This window comes from Sapajus apella, unplaced genomic scaffold (genome assembly GCF_009761245.1).
Source record: "Sapajus apella isolate SASKATOON/1434 unplaced genomic scaffold, GSC_monkey_1.0 scaffold237, whole genome shotgun sequence".
Classification (NCBI taxonomy): Eukaryota; Metazoa; Chordata; class Mammalia; order Primates; family Cebidae; genus Sapajus; species Sapajus apella.
This window is the reverse complement of record NW_022437177.1, coordinates 365,560-385,222: the sequence shown is the minus strand read 5'-3', so window position 1 is coordinate 385,222 and position 19,663 is coordinate 365,560. Positions and strand designations below refer to the sequence as shown.

The 19,663-nt window shown below is 50.5% G+C and overlaps 1 protein-coding gene across 2 annotated transcripts in view; it reads right to left on the bottom strand.

Moving 5' to 3' along the window:
• Positions 1-3,082: 3,082 nt before the first annotated feature.
• Positions 3,083-19,663, bottom strand: part of NOTCH3 (notch receptor 3) — a 44,240-nt gene continuing 27,659 nt past the window's right edge. For both annotated transcript variants that reach the window (XM_032271566.1, XM_032271567.1), the window contains exons 25-33: positions 18,976-19,308; positions 16,736-16,890; positions 16,394-16,616; positions 16,148-16,232; positions 12,915-13,077; positions 11,476-11,780; positions 11,049-11,196; positions 6,952-7,049; positions 3,083-5,173 (exon numbers count right to left, since the gene is read on the bottom strand). In XM_032271566.1, the coding sequence (XP_032127457.1) occupies positions 4,121-5,173; positions 6,952-7,049; positions 11,049-11,196; positions 11,476-11,780; positions 12,915-13,077; positions 16,148-16,232; positions 16,394-16,616; positions 16,736-16,890; positions 18,976-19,308 (2,563 nt within the window). In that variant the 3' untranslated portion in view covers positions 3,083-4,120. The remainder of the gene's footprint in view (positions 5,174-6,951; positions 7,050-11,048; positions 11,197-11,475; positions 11,781-12,914; positions 13,078-16,147; positions 16,233-16,393; positions 16,617-16,735; positions 16,891-18,975; positions 19,309-19,663) is intronic.

Genomic DNA, 19,663 nt, shown 5'->3' with positions numbered 1-19,663 from the left:
GGGTCCCTTACCGCATTATCAAGGGGAAGGCAAGACTAGGACTTCTAATTCACAGGAAGACCTGCACCACTGTCGCCTTCACACAGGTTAACTTGGAAGCAAAGGTGCTTTGGCTAAGCTGGTGGAAGCTATGAGGACCAATTACAACAACAGATACAATGAGATCTTCCGTCACTGGAGAGGCAATGTCCTGGGTCCCAGTCTGTGGCTAGCATCGCCAAGCTCAAAAAGCCAAAGGCTGGCTGGGTACGGTGGCTCACACCTGTAATTCCAGCAAGGCTGAGGCAGGCGGATCACCTGAGGTCAGAAGTTCAAGACCAGCCAGATCAACACGGAGAAACCCCATCTCTACTAAAAAATACAAAATCAGCCGTGTGTGATAGCACATGCCAGTAGTCCCAGCTACTTGGGAGGCTGAGGCAGGAGAATCGCTTGAACCCAGGAGGTGGAGACTGCAGTGAGCTGAGATCGTGCCATTGCACTTCAGCCTGGGCAACAAGAGCAAGACTTCATCTAAAAAAAAAAAGGCTAAAGAACTTGCCACTAAGCTGGATTCAATGTACACTGTTGAGTTTTCTGTACATAAAAATAATACAAATTTTCCTACCAAAAAAAGAAAATGGGTTACTCCTGTGAAACACTCTTCTCCGATGTTCTGTTGACATAAAGCCAAGGTTGCATGACAGAGTGGAAAAGTGGGTAGGGAGAATGACTTTCTCCTCATTCATACAGCATTCAGGAATAAGAACACCCACACTTGCTCAAACCCCAGTAGATATTTTAGTTCTTATTCCCAAGAATCAACTCATGCATAAAGCTAAGACAGACGTCTCTTGAGCCTGTGATTCAAGTGCAAGGAATTTATTCACAAGATCATTCCAGAAGGCTCTAGTAGTAGTGAGGAAGAGTAGGTTGCTGCTGTGGGCAACTGGAACCTAATCCCAAAGAACATCCTTTGGGAAAGTCTGTGGTTCACATCCGTGAATTGCCCCAGAGAGTGGCAAGGAAGCTGGAGTATTTATCCACCATCTCTCATTCATCCCTCATATGTTGAGGGTTGCTCCTGCCCCACCCAAGAGAAAGTCCCCAGGTGGAGTGTCTCAGGTGTTGGCAGTCAGATGCTCTCAGCATGCACTAGAATGGTAAGTTCCAAGATGTGGGAAGTAGAAAACTTCCTTTTTAAAGTTTCCTTTCTTGTTAAAGAATAAATGTGCTAATAACTTTGTTAAGCCCTAACCCATAATGTTGAAATTAAGACACCTTATGTTAGAGGGTGGACACATGAACCAATTGGAGTCAACAGAAAAATCATCCACAAGGTTGAGTGCAGTGGCTCATGCCTGCAATCCCAGCACTTTGAGAGGCCAAGGTGAGTGGATCATCTGAGGTCAGGAGTTCGAGACCAGCCTGGCTAACATGAGGAAACCTGTCTCTACTAGAAATACAAAAATTAGCCAGGCATGGAGGTGGGCACCTGTAATCCCAGCTACTTGGGAGGCTGAGGCAGGAGAATTGCTGAAACCCAGGAGGTGGGGGTTGCAGTGAGCCAAGATTGTGCCATTGCACTCCAGCCTGGGTGATAAGAGCCAGACTCCACCGAAAGAAAAGAAACGAAAGGAAAGGAAATGAAAGAGAGAGAGGAAGGAAGGAAGGAAGGAGGGAAGGAAGGAGGAAGGAAGGAAGGAAGGAAGGAAGGAAGGAAGGAAGGAAGGAAAGAAAGAAGGAAAAGAAAAATAAATCACTCCAGCCTGGGTGACAAGAGCAAGACTCCATCAAAAAGGAAGAAAGAAAGGAAGGACGGAAGGAAGGAAGGGAGGGAGGGAGGGAGGGAGGGAGGGAGGGAGGGAGGAAGGAAATTATTGGTTATAAAAGTGATTGCTGGCACATCCTATGCAATATATCTAAATTGAATAATGGTACCAGATAAAATTATAGATGGGAATGAAGCTTGTGTATCATCCATTATCATGTGTAATCAATACATGATTTATTTCTCTTGGAAAAAAGAGAGAGAGAGAGGGAGAGAGGGAGGGAGAGAAGAAGGGAAATCAACCACAAGACTAGAAGTTTCTCTCTTCCCTGGAAAGAGCACTATGACCTATGATCTTTGCACCTATTTTGGTAACACAGAGAGAGGGCTGGAGCTGTGTGGTGCAGGGAAGAGAGGCTATGCTGGGTGCCATGTGGAGCATGTAGGTTAAACTGATACCCAGAGAAGGCTGTAGAGATAGAAACTTAGCCATCATTGACTACATTTGAGCCACTAGATCAAATCTCCCCTGAAATTGGTCCTTTTTATTTCAATGAGCTAATAAACACCTTTCTTGTTTAAGCCAGTAGACTTTTGTGTCATTTGCAACCAGAAGCATCCAACCGACAGGGAGAATCAATGAGCATTAAATCCTATCCTCCTTTCCTGAAGACACCGGTGTAAACAGAACCTTGTCTTGGAGCACAATTGGTTGCAAGAAGCAGAAACCCACCCAAGCTGGTATAAGTAAAGAAGTATTTCTTACATAGGTCCAAGGTATCTCCAGAACCCAAAGGAGCATAAAGTAAAAGTGAAATGCATGCAGAGCCATCATCAGACACTTAGAAAGCAATTAATAAATACCTGTTGATCTCAACGAAATGAACACTCCATTAACTGGAATTCATACTGCATTGGGAGCTGGATAACCCCTCCAGCCCTCAAGGAGCCATTTGACCTCTCACTTCTGATTCTCCCTGAATATTAGCTTCATTCTTCTGCCCTGTTTGCTCATCTGTTCGCCCACCACCTCGAACTGGCCACTGATAGTTCTGATTCTGTTTGTGACCTTCAGAGCTCCACCAACTGGACAACGTTCTTAGCCTCTCTATTAAAGAAAGTTCTCAAGCAAAAGAATCTGATTGGCTCAGCTTAAGTCAGGTGACCACCACTAATACAATCACTACTCATCTCCCAAAAGAGGAAGCGTGAGTAGACAGGTAAGTCAAATATATTTACCCCAAGATGGGAACTTAAGTTAGCCCTGGGTGGGGGAAATAGAAGTCCCACTGCCAACACTCCCCACCTTAGCTAGACACAGACCAACAACACTGAGTGGTAACTATTCCTTTATTAGGTGGTGAGGGGAGTGGGGGCTGTACAATGCAGGGCTTGGGAATTCAGCTACACAGGGATTATGACCAGAAGCCATATTACAAAAATAGCCTAAAAATACTTCTATTCTGCTATGATGCTGGGCCAGGGGATTACCAGGAAGAGGAGGTACCACTCAGGCAGCTCCTCCTCTTCTTGTAGTCCCACATTTACAGGGAGACAAAGGAATGCACACATCTCCCCTGGACCCCATTTCCCACCAGCAGCCCCCTAGTTCCCAAAGGGAGGTGGCCCAGGGTGGGGCTGGGGCAGGGGGAGTTGGCAGTGGGCCCTTCCCCAGCAAGGCTATGGAACACGTCCCATCTGGAATGCAGTGAAGTGAGGGAGGTGGGGTGGGGAGGAGGCTCCCAATTCTCCCCCAACCCCTGGCCCCAGTGGGCATGCCCAAGGGTGCCTACTTGGTACATACCTGGGTGGTGTACTTGGTACACGGGAGCCCAGTCATGCCTGTGTACTCGGTACACAGAATCCAGCTTGGCCGAATGGGCTCACAAACTCAGCCCCACAGGGGCACTGGGGGGTTCACAGGGGAGGGAGCATCTCCATATATATATTTTGTAAAAAATAATAATAATAAGTTTGTTTAAATGAATTTGTTTCTATACAAAATGTAAAAAACAAAAAAAAAGGAAAAAGAAAAAAATAATAATTCGTTCATGTCAGAGTATAAGGAAATGAGAGACCAGAAGGAGAAAGACAGGAATGAGAGAAGGGAGAAGGGGGGAAGGAGGAGGTCCCAGACTCTTCACAAGGCTGACAGGGTGGGTGGTAGCCCCCACCCGTTATAAATAAAGGAAGACTGAGGCCCTGGGCTGATGACATATCTCAGTCACACTGCAAGGCAAGGAGGCAGGAGGGCTGGTGGAGAGAGAGAGAAGATGAAAAAGACTAAAAGGAAGGAAGAGACAGAGAAAGAAAGTAGGCAAGTTGGGGGTCTCTTCAGTGCCCCCCAAGATGTAAGAACTGAAGAGCATCTCAGGCCAACACTTGCCTCTTGGGGGTGACTTCCGGCTGGGGCCCCAGCTGGGTCTGGGCCTGAGCAAGGGAGCTGGGAACAGACAAGGGGAGTGGCTGGGAAGGCAGTGCCCCCGTAGTGGTGGCCATGGCCCCAGTGGCAGTGGCCGGGCTGGGTGTGGATTCGGACCAGTCCGAGAGGGAGGGAGGCGAGGGGCTGGCCCAGTGGTCCGGGGATTCTGGGGATGGGGTAAGGTAAGGGTGCTCGCTGGGCACCCGCAGGAAGCGGGCCTTTGGGGGGCTGCTGTGTGCCCCAGCTGCCGGGTACTCCTCGCCGTGTCCTGGGACTGCCAGGTAAGGCGGGGGCCGCTCCTGCGGGGAGACAGGGGTCCCTGGGTTGAGCAGCTGGGGTCCCGGAGCCAGTGGCAGCAGGAATGAGGGGCCTGGGGGGGCAGGTGGGGGCAGCCGGGCCCAATCGAGGGGGACAGCCACGGGGTTCAGCAGGCCCAGGCTGAGCACGCATCCTCCAGGGGGCTGGCGTCCTAGACCCGCGCGGCCTGGGCCACCAAGCTGCGCCAGAGACACTGCAGTGGCAGTGGCAGCTGCATAGGGCCCCTCAAGGGGGAAGCCACCAGGGGAAGCAGGGGGCCCCCCAAAAGGCCGCGGGGAGTCCAGCGAGTCTACGGGCGACAGTGTGACCGAGCTGTCGGCCAGGGGGCCCGGGCAGGCCAGCGTCAGCTTCTTGCCTCGCCCCCGGGGCCCCTGCGGCCCCAGCCCCGCCTTCCCGGGGGGCCTCCTGCTCTTCTTGGCCCCCGACTGTGCCGCCTTGAGGCCAGGGAGGAAGGCCCCTGGAGGGCAGAGCAGAGGCCCCAGGCCGTGGGGCCCCGGGGGGCTGCGGGGCCCACTGGGTTGATCCAGCAAGCGCACGATGTCCTGGTGCAGTCGCTCCTGGGCGACGTCCCGCGGCAGCCTGTCCAGGTGGTCGGTGATCTCGCGGTTGGCGAAGTGGTCCAACAGCAGCTTGGCAGCCTCGTAGCTGCCCTCGCGGGCGGCCAGGAACAGGGGCGTCTCCTCCTGGGGGGCCAGAACCCACAGAGGTCAGCGTCAGCCCCCCTCCCCCCGGCTGACAGTAGCAAGGTCTTCCAGCCTCTTGGCGGATCCCGGGAGCTGTGAGTTTAGACACTGGCGCTTAACAGACCTGGGTTAAATCCCAGCTCAGCTAGGGTAGCCTTCACACCTTTCCTCTAAACCACATTCATCCAGCACCTACTTTTATTTATTTATTTATTTATTTATAGACATAGTTTCACTCTTGTTGCCCAGGCTGGAGTGCAACCGTGAGATCTCGGCTCACTGCAGCCGTCACCTTCTGGATTGAAGCGATTCTCCTGCCTCAGCCTCCCAAGTAGCTGCCATTATAGGCACCTGCCACCACACCCCGCAATTTTTTTGTATGTTTATAGAGATGGGGTTTCACCATGTTGGTCAGGCTGGTCTCAAACTCCTGACCTCATGATCCACCCACCTTGGCCTCCCAAAGTGCTGGGATTACAGGCGTGAGCCACCGTGCCCGCCTTCATCCAACATCTACTAAGTGCCAGGGGTCAAGGCCAAGACTAGGGTGAGTTAAGCAAGGTACTCACCTTAGACATAACTTTTATTTTCTTTTCTTTTGTCTTTTTTTGAGACAGAGTCTCACTCTGTCACCCAGGCTGGAGTGTAGTGGCGCAATCTCAGTTCATTGCAACCTCCGCTTTCCAGATTCAAGTGATTCTCCTGCCTCAGCCTCCCAAGCAGCTGGGATTACGGGTGTGCACCACCACACCTGGCTAATTTTTGTATTTTTAGTAGAGACAGGGTTTTACTACATTGACCAGGCTGATCTCGAACTTCTGACCTCAAGTGATCCACCCACCTCAACCTCCCAAAGTGCTGGTATTACAGGTGTGAACCATGGCACCCAGCCATTAGGCACAAAATTTAAGGAGCCACCAAAAACTTTAGTCACCAAAGTAAATGGTATTTTAATGCAATGTTTTGGGTTTTTTTGTTTGTTTTTGAGATGGAGTCTCACTCTATCACCCAGGCTGCAGTGCAATGGCGCAATCTCAGCTCACTGTAACCTCTACCTCCCAGGTTCATGTGATTCTGTTGCCTCAGCCTCCCAAGCAGCTGGGATTATAGGCACCTGCCACCGTGCCTGGCTAATTTTTGTATTTTCAGTATAGGTAGGGTTTCACCACATTGGCCAGGCTGGTCTTCTGACCTCAAGTGATCTACCCGCCTCAGCCTCCCAAAGTGCTGGGATTACAGGCATGAGCCAACATGCCCAGCCTGCAATGTTTTGTTTTGTTTGGTTTTTTAAGTAAGATTAATTTTACAAAAATGAATAAAATAGTAAAATGTTAAATCAGAACAGAATCTACCTCCTGCATACCTCTGAGCCTCATCCTTCTCATTTGTAAAATGAGGTTACAAAATACCACCTTGCAAGGGTTTTAAACAACAATCATTACAGTAACCTTTAATGAGGATTTGCTAAGCACTTTACAAATGCATTGGCTCGCTGAATCCTCAGAAGATGCAATGAAGTGATTACTGTTGCTTCCTCACTTCACAGATGAGGACAATGAGGTTCAGAGAATTTCAGAGAAGTTAAGCAACTTGCTCAAGATCACACAGCGGTTGTCACAGACTTCCTCCAATCCACTGTTGGAACCTCTTGGCCCCAAGTTCTACCCCCAAAAGCTGGCAGGGTGAATGTCCCCACCAGCCTTACCTCACCCTGGTCTCTGTCACCTTCAGGGTGCTGTGCCAGTGCTGACCCCGGTGGACCCAGGGCGGGAGCTCACCTTGCTATCCTGCATGTCTTTGTTGGCGCCATTTTTGAGCAGGGCCAAAGTGGCTTCCACGTTGTTCACAGCCGCAGCCCAGTGTAAGGCTGATTTCCCTGGAGGGTGGAGGGGAGAGAGGTCAGGATCAGGCTTATGTCTTGGAATCCCTATGTCAGAGAGGCAGAAATTGTCTAGAATGTGGAGGGGTAGATGAGGCAGGCCTGCCATGAATATCCAGGTACTTGTGTCTGGGTCCATGTGTATGCAAATCTGCAAAATGATTCTTACTGTGCAATGGGGAGGCACTGCCTGTGTGTGTGTGTGCACATGCATGACTGCCTATACACAGTGGGAGCTGTGTGGACCTCATTCGGTTGATCCTAGGGTTGTGCTGTCTAATACATTAGTCAGTTACATGTGGTTCTTATTTATCTATTTATTTATTTTTGTTGGTTTTTTTTTTTTTTTTTTTTTTTTGAGACGGAGTTTTGCTTTTGTTACCCAGGCTGGAGTGCAATGGCGCGATCTCGGCTCACCGCAACCTCCACCTCCTGCGTTCAGGCAATTCTCCTGCCTCAGCCTCCTGAGTAGCTGGGATTACAGGCACGCGCCACCATGCCCAGCTGATTTTTTGTATTTTTAGTAGAGACGGGGTTTCACCATGTTGAGCAGGATGGTCTCGATCTCTTGACCTTGTGATCCACCCGCCTCGGCCTCCCAAAGTGCTGGGATTACAGGCGTGAGCCACCGCGCCCGGCTTATTTATTTATTTTTGAGGCAGTGTCTTGCTCTGTCACCCAGGCTGGAGTGAATTGACGCAGTCTCAGTTCGCTGCAACCTACACCTCCTGGGCTCAAGCAATTTTCCTGCCTCAGCCTTCCTAGTAGGTAGGACTACAGGCATATACCACCATGGCTGGATAATTTTTTGTATTTTTGATAGAGATGGGGTTTCACTACGTTGCCCAAGCTGGTCTCGAACTTCTGAGCTCAAGTGATCCATTGGCCTTGGTCTCCCAAAGTGCTGGGATTACAGGCATGAGCCACCATACCCAACCCACATGTGGTTCTTTAGATTTAAATGTAATAAAATAAGTGCCAGGACCATTCAATGGGGAAAGAATGGTCTTCTTAACTAATGGTGCTGGAACAACTGAATATTCACATCCAAAGAATGAAGTTGGACCCCTACCTCACATCTTATACAAAAATTAACTCAAAATGGATCAGAAACTTAAATATAAGAGCTCCAACTATAGAACTAAACATCTAGAAGAAAACATAAGAGTAAATCTTCATAGCCTCGAATTAGGCCGAGATTCTTAGATATGACACCAAAACCACAAATAACACTAACAACTACAAAATATGGACATGATCAAAATTGAAACTTTTGGCCAGGCACAGTGGCTCATGCCTGTAATCTCAACACTTTGGGAAGTCAAGGTGGGAGTATTGCCTAAGGCTAGGAGTTTGAGATAAGCCTGGGCAACAAAGTGTGACCCCCATCTCCACAAAAAAAACTAAAAATTAGCCAGGTATGCTGGCACACACCTGTAATACCAGCTACTCGGGAGGCTGGGATGGGAGGATCACTTGAGCCTGGGAGTTTGAGGCTCCAGTGAGCTGTAATTACACCACTGCACTCCAGTCTGAATGACAGAGCAATATCTTATCTCTAAAAATTAAAAACAAAAAAAGTGATTCATCAATACAATGGAATAGCATTCAGCTGAATTATGCTACAACATGGGTGAACCTTGAAAACATAATGCTAACTTTAAAAAGGCAGACAAAAAGACCACATATCATATGATTCCACTTATATGAAATATCCAGAACAGGCAAATCCATGGAGACAGAAAGCAAATCAGCGGCTGCACAGGCCTGGAGATGAGGGGCTTGGCAGGTGATGGTTCAGTGGTGAGAGTTTTTTCTTCAGGTGGTAAAATGTTCTAAAATTAATTGTGGCAATAGTTGTACAACTCTGATTATACTAAGAGCCATTGAATTGTGCACTTTAAATGGGTGAATTGTATGGCCTGTGAATTATATCTCAATAAAGCTTTTTTTTTTTTTTTTGAGATGGAGTTTCACTCTTGTTTTCCAGGCTGGAGTGCAATGGTGCGATCTCGGCTCCCTGCACCCTCTGCCTCCTGGGTTCAAGCGGTTCTTCTTCTCCCAAGTAGCTGGGATTACAGGTGCCCTATGCCCCGCTAATTTTTGGTATTTTTAGTAGAGATGGGGTTTCGCCATTTTGGCCAGGCTGGTCTCAAACTCCTGACCTCAGGTGATTCACCAACCTCGACCTCCCAAAGTGCTGGGATTACAGGCATGAGTCACAGAGCCCGGCCAAAGCTGTTTAAAAAATATAAATAAATAAAAGACCAGGTGCGGTGGCTCACACCTGTAACCCCATTATTTTGGGAGGCTGAGGCAGGTGGATCAACTGGGGTCAGATGTTCAAGACCCGTCTGGCCAACATGGCAAAACCCTGCCTCTACTAAAAATACAAAAAATTAGCCAGTGCACCTGTAGTCCCAGTTACTTCAGGTGGCTGAGATAGGAGAATCACTGGAACCCGGAAAGTAGAGGTTACAGTGAGCCCAGATCACATCAATGCACTCCAGCCTCAGCAACAAGAGCAAGACTCCATCTCAAAAAAAAAAAAAAAAAAAAAACAGAAAACAAAAAGGTAACAAAAGGAGAGAAAGAAAATAAATGAACTAAAACATTTAGATCTTCATTTGCCCCAGACACAGTTCAAGTGCTCAACAGTAACCACATGTGGCCAGTGGCTACCATATTGGACAATGCAGAGAATAATTCCATCATCACAGAAAGTCTTATTGGCCAGCCCTGCTCCAGAGCCCTGCTCCAGAGCTGTGGTTTTCAACCAGGAGAAATTCCACAACCACCCCCATGCCCCCTGGGCATTTGGCAATTGAACCTGTTTTTTTTTTTGAGACAGAATCTGTCACCCAGGCTGGAGTGCGGTGGCATGATCTCAGCTCACTGCAACCTCCAGCTCCTGGGTTCAAGCAATTCTCCTGCCTCAGCCTCCCAAGTAGCTGGGTTTACAGGCACCCACCACCACACCCAGCTAATTTTTGTATTTTTAGTAGAGATTTCACCATGTTTGCCAAGCTGGTCTCGAAATCCTGACCTCAAGTGATCTGCCCACCTTGGCCTCCCAAAGTGCTAAAATTACAGGTATGAGCCATTGTGCCCAGTCTGGATATGTTTTTGACTGTCACAATGTAGGGGTGGGATGCTACTGGCATCTAGTGGGTTGAGGCCATGGATGCTGCTCGACACCCTGCAATGCACAGAACAGCTCCCCACAGCCAAGAACCATCCAACCCCAAATGTCAATAGTGCTGAAACTGGGAACAACTCCTCCAAAGGATGTGAGTGTCTTGAGTGTATGTGTGGCTGTGTGACGTCCTCTGGACAGGAGGCCAGGATGGATACTGTGAATCTGCATGGTTGGGCTCTACGAACAAGTTACCTCCAGCAAGTTGCGATCACATATAGATTAGGTTGATGTAAACTCTTTTTTTTTTGAGACAGAGTCTTGCTCTGTCACCCAGGCTGAAGTGCAGTGGCACAATCACAGCTCACAGCCTCAACCTCCTGGGCTCAAATGATATTCCCACCTCAGTTTCCTGAGTAGCTAGGACCACAGGTGTGCACCACTGCACCTGGCTAATCTTTTAAAAGATTTTTATAGAGCCCACTATGTTGCCCAGTCTGGTCTCAAGGCATCCTCCCGCCTTGGTCTCCCAAAGTGTTGGGATCACAGGCATGAGCCACCACACATGGCCTGATGTGCACGCTTATTGTAACAACTTCCAGCACGTGGAAGCAGAGTGTGTCCTCTAACAAAGCAGATGGAAATGAACTGTCTAAGGGAAAGGCACCTTTTTCTCAATCCCTGAGGTACCCTAAGGACTAGTGGTGCCCCTGCATGAAAGTGTAGATTCATGAAGCCTGGTTATGTGTGCATGAACTTCAGTGGCTGGGTCTCAACATGGGTATGAGTTTGCACCAACATGACCCTTGGGGCCCAGGTGACACTAACCCAGCCTAGACCCAATTCCTCTGCCAACCTACCAAGCTCATCCACAGCATTGACATCAGCATGGCTGGCAATGAGCTCTTCCACCATGCCCTCCACTGCCAGGCGGGCTGCCAGAATCAGTGCCGTTGAGCCATCTGCCATGCGAGCATCCAAGTCTGTAGAGCGATTTCGGATGAGAATCTATGACAGAGAGTGGATGCAGCAGGAGGAGTCATGGCAGGAACAGAGGAATCAGGAGCACCCCGAAGCCCCATGAAGTCCCCAACCACCAAACCCTGACCCCTGAAATTGATGAGGTTCAGGGAGCAGCTGCTTGACAGGTATGGCAGCTGTACTCCCACATATACCCATTTTCCAAAGGAGAAAAAAATGAGCTCTGAAAGGCAGACCTGGGGCTCAAATCCAGATAAATCTAATGCCTGCCCCAGCTCTGAAGTCTAAAGGGTGTGTCTGTCTCACCTGGAAGACACCCTGGGCATCAGCTGTAACAGCTGTGTGCAGGGGAGTGCGGCCTGAGTGGTCCTGGGCATTGGTGTCTGCCCCAGCATCCAGCAGCCGCTTAGCTGCATCAGCACGGGCATAACGGGCAGCCAGATGCAACGCAGTCTCGCCAGTACGGTCGGTCCGTGCCCCAAGCTGAGCCCCCTGGCAGATCAGGTCTGAGATGATGCTGGCTGATGTGTCATCTGCCTCATCCTCCTCAGTCGGCATTGGCTCCAGGGCCCCCCCACAGAAGGAAGCCAGCATTAATGGGGTGAAGCCATCTGCGGGGACAGGAGTGTGTCAGCAGGGAGGTAAACACAGGGCTCTTCCCAGGGAATATAATCAAGGGCACCACATTAGGAGCTCATGGGACACATGGGAGGCCAAGGATTGGCAGATCCTCCTGTCTGCACACCCACACCCAGGATGAGGATTTGTAGGCATGTAATTTATCACAGAACGACTCCTAGGGACCAGGTAACACAGGACAAGGGGCTCTGGGAGTCAAGCAAGTGTGCAACCTCCAGTAAATTCCTAAAGGGTTATTCCACCCTGATCCCACAGAGGGACTCTGGAACATGAGTTGTACCCCAGAGTTCTAATCCAGCTCAAAAGACCATCCCTTTCATACTACTGCCTCCACTGGTTAGGAGCTGCCCCTTTCAGCCAATTCATTAGAGTATTTTAAAAAAAAAAAAGCTGCCCCAGGGACATAAAATCCCAGGCACTTCAGGCTCCAGTAGCCAGACGGACTTCAAAAGAAAGCCATTAAGCACAGTACATTTGGAGTAAAAGCAAAATGAAGCTAAGGCAGGAATACCCTGAAACATGGCAAAGATGGATCTCAGAGGATCAAACAACATAGTCCGCTACACTGCACATACTGTATACAAGTACTTGTCCTGGTTTTTCTTAGGAAGCCACCTGCATCTGGTTCTCCATTCTCAAGCCCTGGGTAGAGACCAACCTTCCCCCTGGCTCAAGGACAGGTAAGCAAATCAGGCTTAGTCAATTTGCATATTCCAGCCTCCTGGCCATTCTGATTGGCTCAAGGATGAGCACATGACCCTAGTCTGTCCAATCAGAATGCACCCTGAGACTTTTGTTGGAGCATTAGGAAGGTTTTGTAAGATTGAAGTCAAACGAGGGAGAAAATCTGAGTCCTGGATCCAAATGGGCCCACCACTTTTAGTTACATGAGTCAATAAATCCCTTGTTTCACTTAAGCTAGTTTGAGTTGGGCCTTTGTCACTTCCAACCAAGAGTCTTGCTGAACACACACCCTTCACAGAAGCTTAGAGACCCCCAAACACAGACTCAGAAATTTATCTCTCCCCAAAACACAGACTCAGAAATAACCTCTCACAAGTAGGATGGGTGAGGGGTATCACTTTGGGAGGGGCACTGTCACTGACCTGGGCCACGCACATTGACATCCATGCCATCAGCATCTGCGTCGCCCTGTGGTGGTGTCAGTGCCATGGCTGGTGCCACGCGGATGTCAGCAGCAACCAGATGGTGTTGAGTCCACTGACGGCAATCCACGGCTTCCTCAGCCCCCATGCCTGGCTCCTCTACCTGAAGGGGCAGGTACCCGGAGTCTCAGACCTCACTCTAAGACCTCACCCTTTGGAGGTGGGGAGAGCCACTGCCAGGGGTGGGGCTGGGTATTCCTACAGGTTTCTCTTTAGGAGATGTACACAGAGCCCTGGTAAATCATTTACCATCTGCTTGTTTTTTTTTTTTAATTTGTTTGTTTTGAGATGTAGTCTCACTCTGTTACCTAAGCTGGAGTGCAATGATACGATCTCAGCTCACGGCAACCTCTGTCTCGTGGGTTCAAGTAATTCTCCTACCTCAGCCTCCCAAGTAGCTGGGATTACAGGTGCATGCCACCATGTCCGACTAAGTTTTTATATTTTTAGTAGTGATGGGATTTCACCATGTTGGCCAGGCTGGTCTCGAACTCCTGACCTCAAGTCATCCACCCACCTTGGCCTCCCAAAGTGCTGGGATTAAGGGGAAATTGATGTGTGCCACAGCCCAGGGAGCTAATAAAAGGAAGACACAAGATTTGTCTTTTTCTTTCTTTCTTTTTTTTGTCTCTTTAAGTAATAAATGGCTTTAATGATTTATGTATATATTTTTTAGAGACTGAGTCTCACTGTGTCACCCAGGCTGGAGTGCAGTGGTACAATCATAGCTCACTGCAGCCTCAACTTCCCAGGCTCAAATGATCCTCCCACCTAACCGGCCTGAGCAGCTGGGACTATAAGCACGTAGTATAAGCAACTTGGGATAGTGTCAGAGGTAGATTCAGGTTCCAAACCACCCCTTAGTAGCTGGGAGGCTCTGGGCAAATCACATTAAAGCGCTGAGCTTCTCATTGGCAAAATCAGGATGACACAGTCATTCCACTATGCCAAGATACCACCACGACTACATTGGGCTAACCCGTTAATACCTCCAATACCTACTTTGGGATGGGAAAGAAAAAAGAAAAGTCTGGGTTAAGCAAATTTTTTTTATCTGTCCACCATAAAGGATGTCTCCATTTCACAACATTGCACGGAGGAAGGGAGTTGTGAATCGAACTATATGTCAATAGCTACTTCATGGGATCCTCAAAGAGATGAAATAAGATGTCTGATGTTCATTAGAGACATTTATGGGTAATGCTAGCAGGAGTCTGGAATTGTGCCCCCTCTAAAAATCATACACTGGCCAGGCGCGGTGGCTCATGCCTGTAATCCCAGCACTTTGGGAGGCCAAAGAAGCTGGATCACTTGAGGTCAGGAGTTCGAGACCAGCCTGGCCAACATTGTGAAACCCTGTCTCTCCTAAAAATACAAAAATTAGCTGGGCGTGGTAGCATAGGCCTGTAATCCCACTATTCTGGAGGCTGAGGCAGGAGAATCGCTTGAACCTGGGAGGTGGAGGTTGCAGTAAGCTGAGATTGTGCCACTGCACTCCAGCCTGGGCAACAGAGTGAGACTTGGTCTCAAAAAAATACAATAAAAATAAAAATAAAAATCATACACTAAAACCCTAAATCGTATCTAAAACTTCCAGCTGGGCACAGTCGCTCACACCTGTAATCCCAGCACTTTGGGAGGCAGGCAGATCACCTGAGATCAGAAGTTCAAGACCAGCCTGGCCAACATGATGAAACACCTTCTCTACTAAAAATACAGAAATCACCCAGGCGTGGCGGCAGGCATCTGTAATCCCAGCTACTCAGGAGGCGGAGGCAGGAGAATGACTTGAACATGGAAGGTGGAGGTTGCAGTGAGCCGACATCGCACTCACTTCACTCCAGCCTACGCAACAAGAGTGAAACCCCATCTCAAAAAAAAAAAAAAAAAACAAAACTTTCATGTCCCTGCATTTGGAGATAGGATTTGTTTTTTAGACAGGGTTTTGCTCTGTTGCCCAGGCTGGAGTGAAGTGGTGCAATCATAGCTCACTGTAGCCTCCACCTCCTGGACTCAAGCAATCCTCCTGCTTCAGCCTCCCAAGTAGCTGAAGTTATAGGTGCAAGCCACCAAGCCTGGTGAGATAGGCCTTTAAGGAGGTAATTAAGGTTATATGAGGTTATAAAGGTGGGACCCTAATCCAATAGGACTAGTATCCTTATAAGAAGAGGATGGGGGCCAGGCACGGAGGCTCATGCCTGTAATCCCAGCACTTTGGGAGGCCGAGGCAGGCAGATCACGAGGTCAGGAGTTTGAGACCAGCCTGACCAACATGGTGAAATCCCGTTTCTCTCTCTCTCTTTCCTTTGTCTACACAGAGGAAAGGCCACGTGAGGCTACAATGAGAAGGCAGCCGTCTGCAAGCCAGGAAGACAGCCCTCACCAGGAACCAACCCTGATGACACTTTGGGCTTGAACTTCCAACCTCCAGAACCGTAAAAAAATAAATTCCTGTTTAGGTCACTTATTCTGCAGGACATTTTTTTCCCCCAAAGTTTCACTCCTGTTGCTCAGGCTGCAGTGCAATGGTGCAAACTAGGCTCACTCCAACGTCCACCTCCCAGGTTCAAGGGATTCTCCTGCTGAGATTACAGGAACCTGTCACCATCCCCAGCTAATTTTTTGTATTTTTAGTAGAGCTGGGGTTTCACCATTTTGCTCAGGTTGGTCTCAAACTCCTGACCTCAGACTATCCACCTCCCGGGGATTTTTTTAATGGCAGCCAAAGCTGACTGATACTGAACCCAAGGGCATGATTCCAAGAGATGAAATGGTGCTCAGAACCTGCTTGGAGCACCATTCAGGCTAAGCCCATGCTGGACAAAGTAGGAACCAACAGAGGTAAGGCAGACTTGCTCTCTGGGCTAGGGAACCCCCCCAGAAAGAGTGCAGGCTGGCCAGGAAGCAGAAGCCTAGCTGGGGAGGGGCAGGATAGAGTGAAGGATTTTCACCTGCCCACAGGGACCCTGGGGGCCCCAAGGGCAAATCTCCTTCTGAGGCCACAGAACCACGCAAAGAAAACAGGGTTGCAAAGCTGTGACTATTCTCTGGAGCTGGGGAGATGGGGACAGAGGCAACATCCCAAGCGCTCCCATTAGCCACTGAGGACCCCACCCAGTACCCTGAAGGAAAGGGTCAGAGGACGGGGCAAAGGTCAGAGGAATGGGCAGTACCTTCAGCCGCTTGGCCTCTGGGCACTCTGTGTCCATCCAGTCTGTGGCCACCTCCCCCATCAGACTCTCACCCTTGGCCATGTTCCTGGCGGACAATGGGAAGAGGAGATGTGAGAGGGGACACTAGAGCTGTCCAGCTGGGAAGGAGGATTTGGGGTGAGGTCAGAGGTCAGAGTCAGGTCAAGGCGGGGTCCAGGGCTCACAAGGTCCCCGTAGTCAGGGACAGGGAGCCAGCAGGGTCCTCACTTCATGCCCAGCGCGTCTTGGCCCACGGGTTCCCGCCGTCCCTTGTGACCAGCGGCCACGTCCTTGTGCAGTGCGAAGCCCTCGGGGAACCAGAGGGTGCTGTGCTCGCGCTTGCGCCGGGCCACCATGACGCCCAGGACGAGGATGACCAGCAGCAAGACGGCGCCGGCCGCCAGCAGCGGCAGCAGCGGGACGCTGGGCTCTGGAGACTCCAGAGGCTCCCCTAAAGGCAGGAGGCAGGGGGCGGGGCTTCAGCAGGGGGTGTGGCTTCGACTACCCCCACCCCCCCCACCCCACCCCCCGCTCCGCCCTCGCCAGACCCTCCCCAAGTCCGGGCCGCACCCCGCACGTCCCGCAGTGGATACGGGAAGTCCAGGCGCTCCACCGCTGACAGCGCTCCCAGGTAGTCAGCGGCGCTCTGGGCGTCGGGGAAGCAGTGATCATTCTCAGGCGACTGTAGGCAGAGCCGGTTGTCAATCTCCAGCATCACTACCGAGCTGCAGGGACAGCAGGGAGGGACCAGAGGGCTCAAGAGTTGCCTGATATACCCCCTGGCACCAAGCCCCACCTTGCCTCCCGGGCGCGTGGCTCAGAAGCGCCATTTCCACCCACAGGTGTCCATGGCCCACCTACATCCAGCTGGCATCCAACCCCACCGCAGGCCCAAAATGTGTCTTGCTGTGGTCAGCAGTACCCACAGAGCCGTGAATCCAATGGACATTGTTTTTTGGTCTTGCGCCCAGGCTAGAGTGCAGTGGTGCGATCTCAGCTCACTGCAACTTCCGTTCAAATGATTCTCCTGCCTCAGGCTCCCAAGTAATTGGGATTACAGGCACGTGCCACAACGCCCAGCTAATTTTTATATTTTTAGTGGAGACAGGGTTTCACCATGTCACCAGGCTGGTCTTGAACTCCTGACCTCAAGTGATCCTCCTGCCTGGGCCTCTCAAAGTGCTGGGATTACAGGCATGAGCCACCGTGCCCAGTCTATTTTTTTGTTTTTTGTTTTGTTTTGTTTCTTAAGACATGGTCTCACTCTGTCCCCCAGGCTGGAGTGCAGTGGCGCGATCTCAGCTCACTGCAACCTCCAACTCCCTGGTTCAAGCAATTCTCCTGCCTCAGCCTCCCGAGTCGCTGGGATTATAGGCACGCACCACCCCGCATCCAGCTAATTTTTGTATTTTTAGTAGAGACGGGGTTTCATCATGTTGGCCAGGATGGTCTCGATCTCCTGACCTCATGATTTGCCCGCCTCAGCTTCCCAAAGTGCTGAGAATACAGGCGTGAGCCACTACACCCGGCCTGGACAGTGCTTTTATATCAACATCTTAGTAGCTCTCCTCACGCATCCTAGAGGATGTGATCCTTTACCAGGCTGGTGCACTTATCTCCCCCAGCTGCTATGAGCATGTGCTTCTAATAGACAGCTGCTCCTTCTATCCAGAACTGTCCTCAGCAAAAGGCAGACTCCCTCACTTGGGAGGCAACAACCTCTAGGGCAGCCAGCAGCCAGAAACTGGCTGAGATGCACAGTGCAGCACAAGATGGGTCCTACTCCAAGGTGCTTTTCATGCTCCAAGGCTCCCCATGGGATCAGACTGGGGCCTCCAGCTGAGCCCACCTCCTTCCTTAGTTGATCCCCTACCCCACTCTGTTCCCTCACTCCTTTTCTCTGGGGAGAAGCCTCCAATACATCACATGGATTTGAACCCTTATCTCAAGCTCTGCACCCAGGAACCCAGCCAAAGACCCTTGCTTTCTCCAAATTCTCTCCTTCACTGGGATCCCAGTAACACATGCCCCGATTCAACCCCTATCTCTCCAGCTGTTCTCTCTCTCTCAAGAGACAAGGTCTCCCAGCCTGGCTAACATGGTGAAACCCCATCTCTACTAAAAATACAAAAATTAGCCAGACGTGGTGGGCACCTGTAATCCCAGCTACTCAGGAGGCTGAAGCAGGAGAATAGCTTGAACCCAGGAAGTGGAGGTTGCTGTGAGTCAAAACTGCGCCATTGCACTCCAGCCTGGGCAACAAAGAGCAAGACTCCATCAAGAAAGAAAAAAAAGAAAAGAAAAGAAAAGAAAAGAAGGAAGGAAGGAAGGAGAAAGAAAGAAAGAAAGAGAGAGAGGAAGGAAGGAAGGAAGGAAGGAAGGAAGGAAGGAAGGAAGGAAGGAAGGAAGGAAAAAAGAGAGAGATCGAGGTCTTGCTATGTTGTCCAGGCTGGATTCGAATTCCTGGGCTCCAGAGATCCTCCAAGTAGCTGGGACTACAGGAATGCAACATTGTACCTGGCTCTATTTTCCATGTCTTTAAGAAGAAAAAAAAACCTACATATGCCCTTAGCCACTCTGCCAAGCCATTTAGCCGCCTGCCTCCCCGGGAGCCAGCACTAGACCGGGGCAATTCTACCCCAGAAGCACTAGCTCAATCTGGAGACGCTTTCTGCTTGTCACAGTCAGGAGGCTGTGCTCCTGACATCTAGTGGGTAAAGACTTAAAGTGAAACGAAACACACAAGACCTGGATTAACGGTGTCGCTCCTCTCCCCCGCCCCCACGGCTCTTCCAGGTGGGGTCACTCACCCGATCACCTCGGGGGCCAGCTCCCGGCGGGCCCGGAGTTCGGAGTCAGGACTGGGCCGGTGGTAAGGGAAGACCATGGCCTGGCCGTGCGCGTCCAGGCGAAAGCGCAGCGAGGTGCGCAGAATGGCGCTGAGCCGCTGCAGAAAGTCGGCGCTGGAACGCAGCAGCTCCTCCGGCGGCAGCAGCACTGTGAGCACCAGCACGCCGCGGGCCAGCAGGGCCGGCACCTCGCTGGCACAATCCAGCCCATCCCAGCCGCACTCCTCCGTGTTGCAGCCCTGATCGCAGCGGCCGTCGGCAAAGTGGTCGGCGCAGTACTTCTCGTATACCGGGCTGGTGGGGTGGGGTGAGGCAGAGAGGGGCGGGGTCAGGGGTCAGAGGAGATGATCCCCCATTCCGTGAACACACACGGTAGAGCACAGAGACTCCAGACAAGGCTTGCACAGGGGACTGGAATGAATGTACGAGCCCATGTGAGGCTTTCTGCAAATCTAGCCATTCATTGGATTATTATTATTTCTTTTTTGAGACGGAGTCTCACTCTGCTGCCCAGGCTGAAGTGCAGTGGCGGGATCTTGACTCACTGCAGCCTCCGCCTTCCCGGTTCCAGCAAATCTCCAGCCTCAGCCTCCCAAGTAGCTGGGAATAAAGGCGTGTGCCACCACGCCTGTCTAATTTTTGTATTTTT